Here is a 17,017-nt window from a genome sequence, read left to right as displayed (position 1 = left end):
ATATAATAATCTTGGAAAGACAGCCTGTGAGGTGTCAGAGGCACGAGGCATGCAGAATATTTAAAAACAATACTAAGAGGGTCTGTGCCTCATAGTTTAGCTTTGCTTCACACATTATTATGTCACTTGCTCATATTTTGGTGTTTCATGGCACTATGTCTAGCTAAAGTAGTGAGACTCTGATTTATAGAATGGTGACAATACATGATGCTGTGTCTGATGACGTGCCCGCAGCCATGGCATAGCTAACCCATTGCCTGGGACAGAAGAGCATGCAATCGAATAGTGAATTGCATGCTATAGGTTGTGTGCTAGGGTTAACCCCTTGTGTGCCAGCCCCCCTATAATGCAAGGCTCCAGTGATCATTAATGTGAGGAGCAATGGACACAGAGGGAGGCGCAGGGACATGGGCTGAGGGTGCAAGAATGGATGCCAGGACCATGGCGGTGGTGCTTCACCTGGGCACCTCTGTAGCTCTGAGGAGGTTAAAGCAATGGTGTAGGGCTGGATCAATGTGTCACAGCTGCCAGAAAGCCAATAGGAGCTGCCTGCCAAGAGATGGGCTTGGCTTGCTAAGGGAGACAGAGCTAGCTATAGAGAGAGAAGACAGGCAGGATCTCAGCTCCGAGTCCCCAGCACCTACCATACAATGACATGTAAGAGCTGCCAAAGTAACACCTGAGGATTTCATGGCATTGGCATCTTTGGGAGGCTCGGGAGGGAGAGGAGGGCATTGTACATTTGGCTTTTGCATTTAATCTATTTCCCTATCCCCCTCCTCTCTTTCCCTGTAGGATATTGCACACAGAGTGTCAGGATTGGGGGGCTGAAGGCATCTCATCATCACATCCACACCACCACCATCATGGACACCTCTGGGCACCTTCATGATTCAGGGGTTGGCGACATGGATGAAGAACCCAAGTGTCACTGCCCGTTATCGGGGGACTCTGTAAACCAGCTGCAGAGCCAGAGCTACCATCACAGCCTGTTGCACTCGCCCTCTCCGTCAGCTTTCAGGGCACCTCCTTCCAACAACTCAACCGTCCTCCACCACCCTTCTTCCTCCAGGCAGGGCAGCCAGCTCAATTTAAGTGACCACTTGGTTGGACACTCTCCAACTTCAGCGTCTACAAGTGGGGCTGGCGGAGGATGCAAGCACAGACAAGCCAGTCCTCTCGTCCACAGAAGGGACAGCAACCCATTCACCGAAATAGCCATGAGCTCTTGTAAATACACAGGGGGGGTGATGAAACCCCTTAGCCGACTAAGTGCCTCCAGAAGGAACCTGATAGACTCGGAGCCCGAGAGCCAACCTCTTCAGATCTTCAACTCCAGCAACGCTCCCGAGATAGTCATCTCTTCCAAGGATGAGCACCACTCCACCCAGAATCTGCACCACCATCCCAATGCCACGCAGAACCACCAACACTCAGGCAATAATTCCTCCACCACCCACTACCCCAAACCCAACAAGAGGAAGCATCAAAATATTGGATACAAATTGGGACACAGGAGGGCACTTTTCGAGAAACGGAAGAGGCTTAGTGACTACGCGCTGATATTCGGGATGTTTGGAATAGTTGTCATGGTCATTGAGACAGAACTGTCATGGGGTTTGTACGAAAAGGTAGGATCAACACCTCTGCGGAGAAGACACTTGGGTTTGGGTGTTTGAGCGGGTTACATGGTGCAGGGTCTTCTCACATTGACACAATATGGCACCTTACTTAGCTTGGTACATAGGTACCATTACGGTGGCTCATCCCCGGCCAGACGACTACTCCTCCAGGACCAAGGTGTCTCTGGCTCTGAAGGAGTTAACGGGTCTGACACTTCACAGGCTGACTGCTCGCTTACGATCCTCGGGTTATGGGGAGAGTAATCGTCTCATCACCCACAGATTCCAATACAGTCGCAGACTTGAAGAGGCTCACATACATAGTCATACACATCTTATATGCAGAAATGTAGAGGATGCTGGGAGAAAAATGGCTACAGGTGTCATGTAGGCAGCTACATGAGGTGAATGTCTGGGATTTGCACTGGGAATAAGATGCCCTATGATGAAGCATAAGGGATGAAGCAGGAGAGATCAGAACGGAGGTGGGGGTGGGATAAGGGACTTCTCATAGGAGCATTCCCCACTTGTTCCCAGGAAGCAGGCAGAATGTACAATGAGCTCTCCCTCCCCATCTGCAGTCAGGAGGAGAAGCTTCTTCTAAGTCGCAGCCCTCAGCACCATCTGCCGAGTAAATCTTAAGATTTCATCGAGTAGAGGGAGCAAAATTAAGGAAATGGGGTTAATGGGAAGGTGGGGGAACATCAGGTCATCCTATACCCATATGGTCCTTGCAATGCTACAACTAGGGAGAGGCCTGGGTACCCAACACCCGTGTTTGAGGGGGGGGGATGACTGATAAGCAGTACTGATAGTGGTGGTCACCCAGCTTTCCCAGTGTCCTCAGTGGCAAACCATGATCATTTGTGTTCCACAAGCTGTGTTCTTCATCAAAGAACCGGCCGAGTTATCTTCCTGGAAGAGTTACGCATAAACATGTCCTACTGATAATAATAATCATCAGGATCGCCAGTCTGACAGTATACAGACAGGGGGTATCACCCAGCTTTCCCAGTGTCCTCATGGCAAGCCATGATTAATGCGACTTACTAGCTCCGTTCTTTATCAAGGCGCTAGCAGAGTGGTCCACGGTGACGAGTCATGTATAAGCCTACCAATAATGATAATCCCAGCCTGACAGTATGCACATAGGGCCGATCATTCAGCTTTCCCAGTGTCATTAATAGTTAATAATGATGAATGTGTCCCACATTAATTTTGGTAGCCAGCTGCGTTCTTAAATCTGCACACCGTTCAAGTGACTGACCACTGCGTCATGTAAACCACAATCATCACAGTCATCACATCAGTCTGACAGTATAGACATAGGAGGCATCACTCAGCTTTCCCAGTATCCTCAAAAGTAAACCATCATTAATGTGTCTCACACTAACTAGCTATGTTGTTCATCGACGCGTGAGTCAAGTGATCCATTGCTAAACTAACAACGTAACATGTAAACCTACCAATAATGCAAATCTGACAGTATACACATAAGGGGCATCACCCAACTTTCCCAGTGTCTTCAATGGTACATGATAAATGTATTATGCTCTAATTCTCACCGCTACCTGCTTCCTTTACGAATGCGAGAGTCAAGAGATCCACTGCCAAGAGTCATATATAAACCTGCCAATAATGAAAATTCTAGTCTGACAGTAGTCACACAGGGGTTGTCACCCAGCTTTTCCAGTATCCTCAATTTTAAACCATTATAAATGCGTTCAGAATTAACTAGCTGCATTCTTCACTGATGCAGAAGTCAATTGATCCCCTGCAAAGAGTCATAAAAAATACCAATAATGATCAATATACACAGTGGTCTTCACCCAGCTTTCCCCGTTGTCATGAAGTGTAAACCATAGTGAATGTGTCCTACACTGATTTTTGCAGGTCTCTGCGTTCTTTATTGATGTGCAACCCCGCTGAGTCATGTAATCAGACTGATCATGACAATTAGCCACACACAGGCAGCATAACCCAGCTTTCCCTGTGTCATGAATGGTCATGCTACCTAGACTGTAATGATTTTACTGCCTGCAGGTTGCAGGGTTGTTCATTTCCCAATTTTTATAGCTATGGAGTATGGGGTGTAAATAGTTAACTGACAGCCAGGTCTGCAGGGCACAGTGGAGGCTAATTGTGGCGGGATGATGGACGGGGCACTGAGGGTATAGAGGGATGGTAGGGGAGAGGTGCTGGTGCCATTTCAGCTGTTGAAGCTTGTAACTGCATCTGTCTAATGTGAGACATCTGCTGCTGTCAGACACCAGTTTGTAATGCAGGAGGGGGCAGAGATCTGGAGCCTCGGGGGGCTTCCCATGCTGGGTGATGGCTTTAAACAAGCTGAGGCTATGGCAGTGGCCTTATACACTATGTAAAGGCACAAGCTATCTATACAGAGTGCAGCAGTGGCCATATACACCAAGTCAAGGCACAGGCTATCTATACAGAGTGCAGCAGTGGCCTTATACACTATGTAAAGGCACAAGCTATCTATACAGAGTGCAGCAGTGGCCATATACACCAAGTCAAGGCACAGGCTATCTATACAGAGTGCAGCAGTGGCCATATACACCAAGTCAAGGCACAGGCTATCTATACAGAGTGCAGCAGTGGCCATATACACCATGTAAAGGCACAGGCTATCTATACAGAGTGCAGCAGTGGTCATATACACCATGTAAAGGCACAAGCTATCTATACAGAGTGCAGCAGTGGCCATATACACCATGTAAAGGCACAGGCTATCTATACAGAGTGCAGCAGTGGCCATATACACCATGTAAAGGCACCGGCTATCTATACAGAGTGCAGCAGTGGCCATATACACCATGTAAAGGCACAGGCTATCTACACAGAGTGCAGCAGTGGCCATATACACCATGTAAAGGCACCGGCTATCTATACAGAGTGCAGCAGTGGCCATATACACCATGTAAAGGCACAGGCTATCTATACAGAGTGCAGCAGTGGCCATATACACCATGTAAAGGCACCGGCTATCTATACAGAGTGCAGCAGTGGCCATATACACCATGTAAAGGCACCGGCTATCTATACAGAGTGCAGCAGTGGCCATATACACCATGTAAAGGCACAAGCTATCTATACAGAGTGCAGCAGTGGCCATATACACCATGTAAAGGCACCGGCTATCTATACAGAGTGCAGCAGTGGCCATATACACCATGTAAAGGCACCGGCTATCTATACAGAGTGCAGCAGTGGCCATATACACCATGTAAAGGCACCGGCTATCTATACAGAATGCAGCAGTGGCCATATACACCATGTAAAGGCACCGGCTATCTATACAGAGTGCAGCAGTGGCCATATACACCATGTAAAGGCACAGGCTATCTATACAGAGTGCAGCAGTGGCCATATACACCATGTAAAGGCACAGGCTATCTATACAGAGTGCAGCAGTGGCCATATACACCATGTAAAGGCATCGGCTATCTATACAGAGTGCAGCAGTGGCCATATACACCATGTAAAGGCACCGGCTATCTATACAGAGTGCAGCAGTGGCCATATACACCATGTAAAGGCACCGGCTATCTATACAGAGTGCAGCAGTGGCCATATACACCATGTAAAGGCACAGGCTATCTATACAAAGTGCAGCAGTGGCCATATACACCATGTAAAGGCACCGGCTATCTATACAGAGTGCAGCAGTGGCCATATACACCATGTAAAGGCACAGGCTATCTATACAGAGTGCAGCAGTGGCCATATACACCATGTAAAGGCACAGGCTATCTATACAGAGTGCAGCAGTGGTCATATACACCATGTAAAGGCACAAGCTATCTATACAGAGTGCAGCAGTGGCCATATACACCATGTAAAGGCACAGGCTATCTATACAGAGTGCAGCAGTGGCCATATACACCATGTAAAGGCACCGGCTATCTATACAGAGTGCAGCAGTGGCCATATACACCATGTAAAGGCACAGGCTATCTATACAGAGTGCAGCAGTGGCCATATACACCATGTAAAGGCACCGGCTATCTATACAGAGTGCAGCAGTGGCCATATACACCATGTAAAGGCACAGGCTATCTATACAGAGTGCAGCAGTGGCCATATACACCATGTAAAGGCACAGGCTATCTATACAGAGTGCAGCAGTGGCCATATACACCATGTAAAGGCACCGGCTATCTATACAGAGTGCAGCAGTGGCCATATACACCATGTAAAGGCACAAGCTATCTATACAGAGTGCAGCAGTGGCCATATACACCATGTAAAGGCACCGGCTATCTATACAGAGTGCAGCAGTGGCCATATACACCATGTAAAGACATAGGCTATCTATATAGAGAGTCAGACGCCTCTTCTTACTCCTGAATCCCATATTGTAGCAGAGGGAGGTGTAGGAGCGTCACCAGGACGCACCCCAAGAGGAGATGATGCAGAGGCCGGTCTCTCTGGACTCCGGAGGATGGTGGTTTTATAACCCACCTTTATGGATATGGTAATATCTCCATCCGCTGCAGAAGGAAATCGATACTTTCCACTCCGAGACTTTCCAGCTCGTTAAAAAGTTGCTTCTTATAGAAAAATTAGTGAGGTATTACTGCAAAAGTGACATTAGTGAGGCAGCGAGGGGTTAACGCATCCATTATTCAACGAGTAACCGAATAAAGTAATACACTAATATATATTACCCAGTGCTGAGTATTTCAGTATTTATATGCAGCACTCTGGAAAAGATTTAGGAAGGTGTGGAAAAAAATGCTATAAAGTAAGAAGCTTTCAAAAATAGAAATGTGAAGAATTTATTTTTATCAGTTAACAAAAATGTTAAGTGAATGAGCAAGAAAAATCAAATTTCCATGTGAATGTTTGGTTTGTATCCACAATTGTTCCATGAAGACAACTTCTGACCAGACTTCTCCAAATAGTGGATGGGTGTCGTTGGGTTCACTGGCTGCTGCCAGTTCTGAGCTGATGGCACTGCTGGACATCTTCCGATATCGAAGTGAACTGACATGCTTTCATCTTCTGCACTAAGTTTCCTTGACCGACCAGGACATCTATGGTCCTAAATGTTGTCCATTTTCTGGTGCTTCTCCAAAAGCACTTGAAAAGCACATCTGAAAACCCCAATATGCTATGAAATCTTTGCCTGTGAGACACCTTGCTGATGCAGTATAACTACCTTTTTGCTGCACTCAGTTTTTCTATGGTGCATGACCTGTAACAAGAAACAGTCTTCCACAAACTCACCGTTGTAGTAGAGTTTGTCTGTTCCTCACTCTGTTTTTAGCCTCCTGCACAGCTGTTTCAGTTAATGAAAATTATAATCATTATCACCTGTTTGGTATAATTGGTCACTAATACGCCTGACTATAATTCTACAAAACCCCTCACTGTACAAGTATCCCTAAAAGAATGGATAAAGGCCAATATTGATCCGATTTAGATTTCTCTTTTGTTCAATCACTTTGCTTTTTGGTAATTGATAAAAATAAACTATAGCACTGCTATTTTTAAATGCATTCTTAATTTAAGGGATGTGGAGTCAGAGTCGTTGGAGGTGGTGTCCATTTTGGTGGAATCGGAGTTGGTATAAAATGGACCAACTCCGACTCCTAAAATCTACAATAAATTGGGTTCATTAGTACAATGCAGGATGAGATGTAAATGTTTTCATAAGAATTTGGGAAAGTTATGAAATGTCCTATAAATGTCCGTTCTGTTCCTGATCTAAGGATCTCGGCTTTTAGTTGATATGAATCTGTGCTGCACTTTATGTACACGCTCAGTAGTGAGGCCGGGCTGTGGAGTCGGAGTCGTGGAGTCGGGAGTCAGGGAAATTGAGGAGTCAGAGTGGGAGGTTTGGCTTACCGACTTCACAGCCCTGCTTAATTTACAGAATTTTTCCACACTTGCCTAAAACATTTGCACAGCCCAATTCTGTATATACACTGTATACTTATGAATATTACACAGTGCTGAGTATTAAACCATTAGACCAGGGAGAACTGAGCATTATATATCTGCATTCCACAATAAAACACATAGTGATATCCGATTGTGTATAAAAAGCAAACCAGCAGGGGGAGACAGTGAGATGTCACCAGAGAACTAGAGAAGTTTTAGCCCTGATTAAAAAATATCTCTGAGATTTCACCTGCGTAGAGAACAGTAGTTTTAGGACGGTGTGGGCGTGAGGGACAGTAGTCGCGTGATGGTGCCGTCATGAGGGACAGTAGTGGTGGGATGGTACGAGCGTGAGAGACAGTAGTCGCGGGATGGTGCGGACATGAGGGACAGTAGTGGTGGAATGGTAAAAGCCTGAGAAACAGTAGTCGTGGGATGGTGCAGTTATGAGGGATAGTAGCGGTGGGATGGTGCGAATGTGAGGGACAGTGGTCAAGGGATGGTCCGGCCTTAAGTGACAGTAGCGGTGGGATAGTACGAGCGTGAGGGACAGTAGTCGCGGGATGGTGCGGGCATGAGGGACAGTAGCGGTGGGATGATATGAGCGTGAGAGACAGTAGCGGGATGGTGCAGGCATGAGGGACAGTAGTGGCGGCATGGTGCAGGAATGAGGGACAGTAGTGGCGGGATGGTACGAGCGTGAGGGATAGTAGTCGAGGGATGGTGTGGGAATGAGGGACAGTAGTGGCGGGATGGTATGGATGTGAGGGAAAGTAGTTGTGGGATGGTATGGGCGTGAGGGACAGTAGTATCAAGATGGTGCTGGCGGGAGGGACAGTATTTGCAGGATGGTGCGGGCATGAGGGACAGTAGTGGCGGGATGGTATGGGCGTGAGGGACAGTATTGGCGGGATGGTGCGGGTATGAGGGACAGTAATGGCGGGATGGTACAGATGTGAGGGAAAGTAGTCGCGGGATGATATGGGCGTGAGAAACAGTAGTAGCAAGATGGGTCTGGCGGGAGGGACAGTACTTGCGGGATTGTATGGGCATGAGGGACAGTAGTGACGGGATGCTACGAGCGTGAGGGACAGTAGTCGAGGGATGGTGTGGGAATGAGGGACAGTAGTGGCGGGATGGTACGGATGTGAGGGAAAGTAGTTGTGGGATGGTATGGGCGTAAGGGACAGTAGTATCAAGACGGTGCTGGCGGGAGGGACAGTATTTGCAGGATGGTGGGGGCATGAGGGACAGTAGTGGCGGGATGGTACAGGTGTGAGGGACAGTAGTGGCGGGATGGTGCAGGCATAAGGGACAGTAGTGGCGGGATGGTGCGAATATGAAAGACAGTAGTGGCTGGTTGGTACAGATGTGAGGGAAAATAGTCGCGAGATGGTATGGGCGTGAGGGACAGTAGTAGCAAGATGGGTCTGGCGGGAGGGACACTACTTGCGGGATTGTACGGGCGTGTGGAACAGTAGTGGTGGGATGGTACGAGCGTGAGGGACAGTAGTGACGGTGTGGGCATGATAGACAGTAGTGGTGGGATAGTATGGGCGTGAGGGACAGTAGTGACGGTATGGTGAAGGCATGAGGGATAGTAGTGGCAAGGCAGTGCTGCCGTGAAGTACAGTAGTTGCGGGATGGTACGGGCATGAGGGACAGTAGTAGCAAGACGGTGCTGACGGGAGTGACAGTACTTGCGGGATGGTACGGGCGTGAGGAACAGTAGTGGCGGGATGGTGCGGGGGCATGAGGGAAGTAGTCGTTGCATGGTGTGGGCATGATGGACAGTAGTGGTGCGATAGTATGGGCGTGAGGGACAGTAGTGGTGGGATGGTACAGCCGCGAGGGACAGTAGTGGTGGGATAGTATGGGCGTGAAGGACAGTAGTGTCGGGATGGTGCAGGCGTGAGCTACAGTAGTGACGGGATGGTGCAGGCATGAGGGACAGTAGTGACGGGATGGTGCAGGCATGAGGGACAGTAGTGACGGGATGGTGCAGGCATGAGGGACAATAGTGACGAGATGCTGCAGGCATGAGGGACAGTAGTTGTGGGATGGGGCAGGCATGAGGTAGAGTAGTTGTGGGAGGGTACGAATGTGAGGGAGAGTGATTGCCCCTAGCTCAGTTGTCAGGGGCAGTACTAGGCACTTCACAGTTGGGTTAGTATTTTACCATGATGCAGGTGTGGTGCTGACTGTGTATTATGGCACTGTGATACAGGAATTTATTCAATTTCTGCCTCTTTGCATACTTTCCTTCAGTGCTTTCATTGCACTCTTTCTAATCCATATCATCAAATTAAGGTTAACCCTAAGGGCTCGCTCACACTAGTGTGTAAATCGGACAAATGCAGTGCGAGAGAAAAAAATCAGATTTCACTCGGACCAATATTATTCAATGAGGCAGTGCAGATCTGCGTATTTTTTCTCAGCTGTATTCGTCATGAGAAAAAAAACGCAGCATTCTGAGATTTCACTCCGAAATTGGATGGGTGTGAGAAAAAATTGGATGCTATATGGACCATCAGTATGCCATCCGATTTTTACGGATACATTACAATTCTGTAGCAAAGGAAACTATAAATGGTCCTGTACATGATTAATCGCTGATGAGTAAAGAAACGGATTGTATATGGACAGCACACGGACGACAAGTTAGGAAAAAAACGTCTCACTTTTCTGGATGAAAATGGGACCAATTTTTTTATAAAAGTTCAGGAAAGCTGAGGCACCAAAACAGCAGGTTCTTGATAAAAACTTGTTCTTTATTCCATGTCTGTTAAAAACATCACAGGAAGACACAGCAGGCAACATTACGGCCATAATTGGCCTTTTTCAAGCCCTCAAAGAGCTGTATGAAATCTTTGAGGGCTTGAAAAAGGCCAATTATGGCCGAAACGTTGCCTGCTGTGTCTTCCTGTGATGTTTTTAACAGACATGGAATAAAGAACAAGTTTTTATCAAGAACCTGCTGTTTTGGTGCCTCAGCTTTCCTGAACTTTTATATTGCTTTTGGACCTGTTGAGAGGGCCAGCCGAGTTCAAGACTGATTTTCCCCTATAAAACAATGGCAGCCATAACACCACCTATAAACAGTGCCAGATTACCCTTATAAACAATTTGAGATGGATTGCCTATGAGAAAAAAATTCTATACATGTGAATTTGCAGAGACTTTCCAGATTACCAGCCTAAACTAGCCAGTTTTCCCTTGCTTGTCCATTATGATTATCATTCGACTTTCCCAAAAAGAGACAGAGCCTAAGAGCCTGAGTAGAATTTCTAACCTGTGGACAAAGAGACCCACCTGAAGACTTTACTTGAGGGGACATGCCCTTTAAGGTTTCCCTTCCCTGCCCCTCCTCTGCAGCAGACTGCTAATGTTTGGTTGGATGGTCCCCTTTGTACTCAACGGCGTATCGCTGGTCTATCAGCACTGGAAAGTTGTTTATATATAATTAATGGAAGAAGCCCCCGGGGTCTCTCCACCAGAAGACGATGAAACAAAAGTCTGCGACAGAGCAGGACAAAGATAACGAATCAGGAGGAGAATCGATGGGAAATAATCAGCTCCGCTGCTAGGAGAGGCCGGGGATTTATCAGAGGTGCGAGACGGGTAATGAGCAGTGATCGGTGATTCACTTATCTTCTATAAATCAACATTTATTATACGCTAGCCACATCCTAAGCTGCATTCAAAACTGCCAACAGAGCTACCCCTAACCAATTTACTTAAAGGGGTTTTCCCATGAATGAAAGTTGATTTTAATCAATAGATCTTGGAATAATAACAACTTCCACAATTGGATGTGATTAAATAAAATGTCCCTGTGCTGAGATAATCTTATAAATGTGCCCCTGCTGTGTACTGTGTAATGGCTGTGTCTGACCGTACAGGAACATGGTCTGATCATACCACAGCTCCTGGGCAGGGGAGGACGCAAAAGAGTATACAGACAGGACAGCACGGGATCTCACGGGTCACACTCACAGCAGAGGTTGAGCCGAGGGTCATTTGCATTTAGCATCCAATTCTCTAGCATGAGGGAATCATCGGATGCTATACGCTAGTGTGAGCCAGCCTCAAGAGTTTCTGCTCCAAAAATTTCTCGAAAAACTCCATGTTCACAGATGTACACACAGAGTTTATGGAGCAGAAATGAACTAGGTGAAAACTCTCTAAATCTTCCTCAAAACCTCACAGTTTACGCTACAGAAACTCAGCAAAAAGATTCAGCCTGCACATACAGTGAGTTTACGTGCACGCAGAATATTTTTAGGAGTTCTTGGAGTGGGTCCGCAGCAAAAAATGCCTTGAAAAATTGCTCAAAAAACGATTGAAAGACTCTTTTTATTAATCTCTATAGTAAAAACACTTCACTAGTATTTTGATCGTTTTTGTGTATTTTTTGTTCAGCTTCGGGTTTTGAAAAATGCCTGGAGTGAGAAAAGAAAGTGTTTGTAACTTCTCTGTACGGGATTCTGAAGGAAACCTCTCCAAACTAGGCTGTGTCCAATCAAGAGGCTGCAAAGTTTCAGGAAACTAAAAACTCCTCCAACCCCCCCCCCCCCCCCAAAAAAAGACACAATTTCTGAAGCTGTTCCACCAAAAATCTTGTACTTTTTGACCATCTAAAAAAAAACATGTGTGCACATGCCAAAAGAAATGACATGCACTTTTTTACCACTATGCTTTTTTTCAAAACTTCTTTTTGAAAAAAAAAGAGTTGAAAACTTTCCATATGAACAGAAGTTGAATCTCTCATAGAAATGATTAGGGAGTGTTTTCAAAGACCCTTTGAAGTGGATTTTAGGGAGGATCTGTTCCAATAACTCATCAAAAAGCTTAGCCTAGATTTGACAAGTCTCATAATCTGACCAAGTAAAAAAAAAAAATTGTGTAGATATGTATATAAAAAAATAAACATTTTGCAGTATTTTTTTTCTGCTTTATCACTAAAAGCAAAAAGAAATTAAAAAAAAGCTCAGAAAATTGGCATCGCTGCGTCTGGAATGGCCCATGTTATAACACTGTCACACTATTTAACCCATATGGTAAATGCCATAAAAAAAACAAACACGGCAAAAATGCTGTTCTCTCAACAAATATAAAAAAATAATATAAAAAGGGATAAAAAAAATGATATGTAAAAAAAAATGATGATAAAGCAAACACAAAATTGTTTTTAATTTGAAAAAGTAGGAAAGCATAAAAAAGCCCTACATAATCCTGTCGTCACTGTAATGGTAGTGACCTGAAGAACAAAGTTGTCATCGATTTTGTCATAAAAAATATATATTTTATGAATTTCTACATATTTGTTCATTCTGGGCCAAAGGCGATCAGAAAAATGTGCTGTACACCAAAAGGTATCAATTAAAAGCTACAAGCCATCCCGCAAAAAAACAAACCCACTAAAGTCCAGCATGTGTAAAAGTTAATCGGAGGTTTCCAAGTTGCTGGTAGTTCAAAGCAATATGGCTCCATAAACCCAATCCGGCAAACTCCACGGTCCCTTCTGAGCCCTGCAGCGTGTCCACACAGTGAGATTCCATGTATGATACTGCTGTAGCAGGAAGAACCTACTTAAAGGGGTTGTCCAGAACTCGACTGAGGACCCATCCAGAGGTGGAGCACTTTATCTCCCCTTTTACGTACTCGGCAGTGGCCACTAAGCAATGTACGGTGCTGCTGTGTGCCGCTCGCATATCGCTTAGTTTTAGTCACTATTGCTAGATACTTAGTATCACACAAGATAGGACTGGATACACTGCTCCGCAGACAGTATCACCGATTTCAGGTTTAGGGTGTCGGGGATCCCCTGGAGAGTCTTAGTCCTTCATGTTATAATCCAGCCCTTATCTCATCGTTTGCAGTGAATTCACTGAATAAACATGTCTGCCCACTGCGGTAACTCAGCCCCATCAGACTCTGGGGATCACACAGAGCCTCAGATCTGCATGGCAATAATGCTTATCCTAATTACATCAGTTCTATTGGGTGTATATTCAAGGCTGATTACACAGAACAATAACGTACACTGACACAATAAGCTCAATGCCATGGGACACATGGCAAGAGCTGGTAAGGGGTTAGCAGGGCTGTGGAGTCGGTAAGCCAAACCTCCGACTCCGACTCCTCAATTTCCATGACAGACTCCCTCATACACGGCTCATGTCTAAGTGATAAATTTACTGGAGCACAGATTCATCTCAGCTAAAAGTCTAGACCCTTAGATCAGGAATAGGACAGACATTTATAGGACATTTCATAACTTTCCCAAATTCTTATAAAAAAAATATTCCCCACAAACTGCATTGAACTACTGTACCCAATTTATTATATATTTTAGGAGTTGGAGTAGGTCCATTTTATACCAATTCCAACTCCACCAAAATGGACACCCGACTCCACAACTCCGACTCCACAGCCCTGGGGGTTAGAGGTTTTATATGTATATGGGCTCACGGAAGGTCTAACAGCTGGGGGCCCCTGATCCCAAAATTAGCTGCTCCATGTCTTGATCCCTTGGTGGAGAGGCGGCCATTTATGATCAGTTGCTCTCCAAAGAAATCCACAAACTACTGTATCAGCTAATGATCCATTACTGCGGACAACCAGTCTGTGTGAGAAGTTATCAGCCCCACAAACTGGTGATGACATCACTGATGACATGTGAACAGACATGGGACTACACACCTTATACCACAGCACCAGCCCATCACTTATTACTGCTGACAATCATAATGTCAGCCCCACCCCTTGGTGATGAAATCACTGATAGAATAGGTTTAGTTTTCAGTAGTTTTTCTGTGGTATATATACACACACGTATATAAATGAATATATATATATACAGTACAGACCAAAAGTTTGGACACACCTCATTTAAAGATTTTTCTGTATTTTCATGACTATGAAAATTGTACATTCACACTGAAGGCATCAAAACTATGAATTAACACATGTGGAATTATATACTTAACAAAAAAGTGTGAAACAAGTGAAAATATGTCTTATATTCTAGGTTCTTCAAAGTAGCCACCTTTTGCTTTGAGGACTGCTTTGCACACTCTTGGCATTCTCTTGATGAGCTTCAAGAGGTAGTCACCGGAAATGGTTTTCACTTCACAGGTGTGCCCTGTCAGGTTTAATAAGTGGGATTTCTTGCCTTATAAATGGGGTTGGGACCATCAGTTGTGTTGTGCAGAAGTCTGGTGGATACACAGCTGATAGTCCTACTGAATAGACTGTTAGAATTTCTATTATGGCAAGAAAAAAGCAGCTAAGTAAAGAAAAACGAGTGGCCATCATTACTTTAAGAAATGAAGGTCAGTCAGTCCGAAAAATTGGAAAAACTTTGAAAATGTCCCCAAGTGCAGTTGCAAACACCATCAAGCGCTACAAAGAAACTGGCTCACATGAGGACCGCCCCAGGAAAGGAAGACCAAGAGTCACCTCTGCTTCTGAGGATAAGTTTATCCGAGTCACCAGCCTCAGAAATCGCAGGTTAACAGCAGGTCAGATTAGAGACCAGGTCAATGCCACACAGAGTTCTAGCAGCAGACACATCTCTACAACAACTGTTAAGAGGAGACTTTGTGCAGCAGGCCTTCATGGTAAAATAGCTGCTAGGAAACCACTGCTAAGGACAGGCAACAAGCATAAGAGACTTGTTTGGGCTAAAGAACACAAGGAATGGACATTAGACCAGTGGAAATCTGTGCTTTGGTCTGATGAGTCCAAATTTGAGATCTTTGGTTCCAACCACCGTGTCTTTGTGCGACGCAGAAAAGGTGAACGGATGGACTCTACATGCCTGGTTCCCACCGTGAAGCATGGAGGAGGAGGTGTGATGGTGTGGGGGTGCTTTGCTGGTGACACTGTTGGGGATTTATTCAAAATTGAAGGCATACTGAACCAGCATGGCTACCACAGCATCTTGCAGCGGCATGCTATTCCATCCGGTTTGCGTTTAGTTGGACCATCATTTATTTTTCAACAGGACAATGACCCCAAACACACCTCCAGGCAGTGTAAGGGCTATTTGACCAAGAAGGAGAGTGATGGGGTGCTACGCCAGATGACCTGGTCTCCACAGTCACCAGACCTGAACCCAATCGAGATGGTTTGGGGTGAGCGGGACCGCAGAGTGAAGGCAAAAGGGCCAACAAGTGCTAAGCATCTCTGGGAACTCCTTCAAGATTGTTGGAAGACCATTTCCGGTGATTTCCTCTTGAAGCTCATCAAGAGAATGCCAAGAGTGTGCAAAGCAGTCATCAAAGCAAAAGGTGTCTACTTTGAAGAACCTAGAATATAAGACATATTTTCAGTTGTTTCACACTTTTTTGTTAAGTATATAATTCCACATGTGGTAATTCATAGTTTTGATGCCTTCAGTGCGAATGTACAATTTTCATAGTCCTGAAAATACAGAAAAATCTTTAAATGAGGTGTGGCCAAACTTTTGGTCTGTACTATTTATGTATATATATATATATATATATATATATATATATATATATATATATATGTACACTGCTCAAAAAAATAAAGGGAACACTTAAACAGCAGAATATAACTCCAAATTAATCAAACTTGTGTGAAATCAAACTGTCCACTTAGAAGCAACACTGATTGACAATCAATTTCGCATGCTGTTGTGCAAATGGAATAGACAATAGATGGAAATTATTGGCAATTATCAAGACACACTCAATAAAGGAGTGGTTCGGCAGGTGGGGACCACAGACCACATCTCAGTACCAATGTTTTCTGGCTGATGTTTTGGTCACTTTTGAATGTTGGTTGTGCTTTCACACTCGTGGTAGCATGAGACGGACTCTACAACCCACAGAAGTTGCTCAGGTAGAGCAGCTCATCCAGGATGGCACATCAATGCGAGCTGTGGCAAGAAGGTTTGCTGTGTCTGTCAGCGTAGTGTCCAGAGGCTGGAGGCGCTACCAGGAGACAGGCCAGTACACCAGGAGACGTGGAGGGGCCGTAGGAGGGCAACAACCCAGCAGCAGGACCACTACCTCCGCCTTTGCGCAAGGAGGAACAGGAGGAGCACTGCCAGAGCCCTGCAAAATGACCTCCAGCAGGCCACAAATGTGCATGTGTCTGCACAAAAGGTTAGAAACCGACTCCATGAAGGTGGTATGAGGGCCCGACGTCCACAGATGGGGGTTGTGCTCACAGCCCAACACCGTGCAGGATGTTTGCCATTTGCCCATGTGACAGCTTCTTAGCAATGACCTTTTGTGAATTACCCTCCTTGTGGAGTGTGTCAATGACTGCCTTCTGGACATCTGTCAAGTCAGCAGTCTTCCCCATGATTGTGGAGCCTACTAAAACAGAATAAGGGACATTTTTAAACGTATCGGAAACCTTTGCAGGTGCTTTTTGTTAATTATTCTAATTTACTGAGATAATGACTGTTGTGTTTTCATTGGGTGTAAGCCATAATCCTCAACATTAAC

General features: G+C 45.3%; 1 protein-coding gene across 1 annotated transcript in view; it reads left to right on the top strand.

Annotated features, from left to right (window-relative positions):
* The first annotated feature begins 538 nt into the window (after positions 1-538).
* The window catches only part of KCNN3 (potassium calcium-activated channel subfamily N member 3), a 154,583-nt gene continuing 138,104 nt past the window's right edge, over positions 539-17,017 (top strand). The window contains exons 1-2 of the mRNA XM_073639236.1: positions 539-657; positions 796-1,631. Coding sequence (XP_073495337.1) covers positions 867-1,631 — 765 coding nt within the window. The 5' untranslated portion in view covers positions 539-657; positions 796-866. The remainder of the gene's footprint in view (positions 658-795; positions 1,632-17,017) is intronic.

Source organism: Phyllobates terribilis, unplaced genomic scaffold (genome assembly GCF_046119375.1).
Source record: "Phyllobates terribilis strain yellow unplaced genomic scaffold, ASM4611937v1 Scaffold_7__3_contigs__length_470593459, whole genome shotgun sequence".
NCBI lineage: Eukaryota > Metazoa > Chordata > Amphibia > Anura > Dendrobatidae > Phyllobates > Phyllobates terribilis.
Note: the sequence above shows the minus strand (reverse complement) of the source record. Positions and strands in the feature narration are given on the sequence as shown.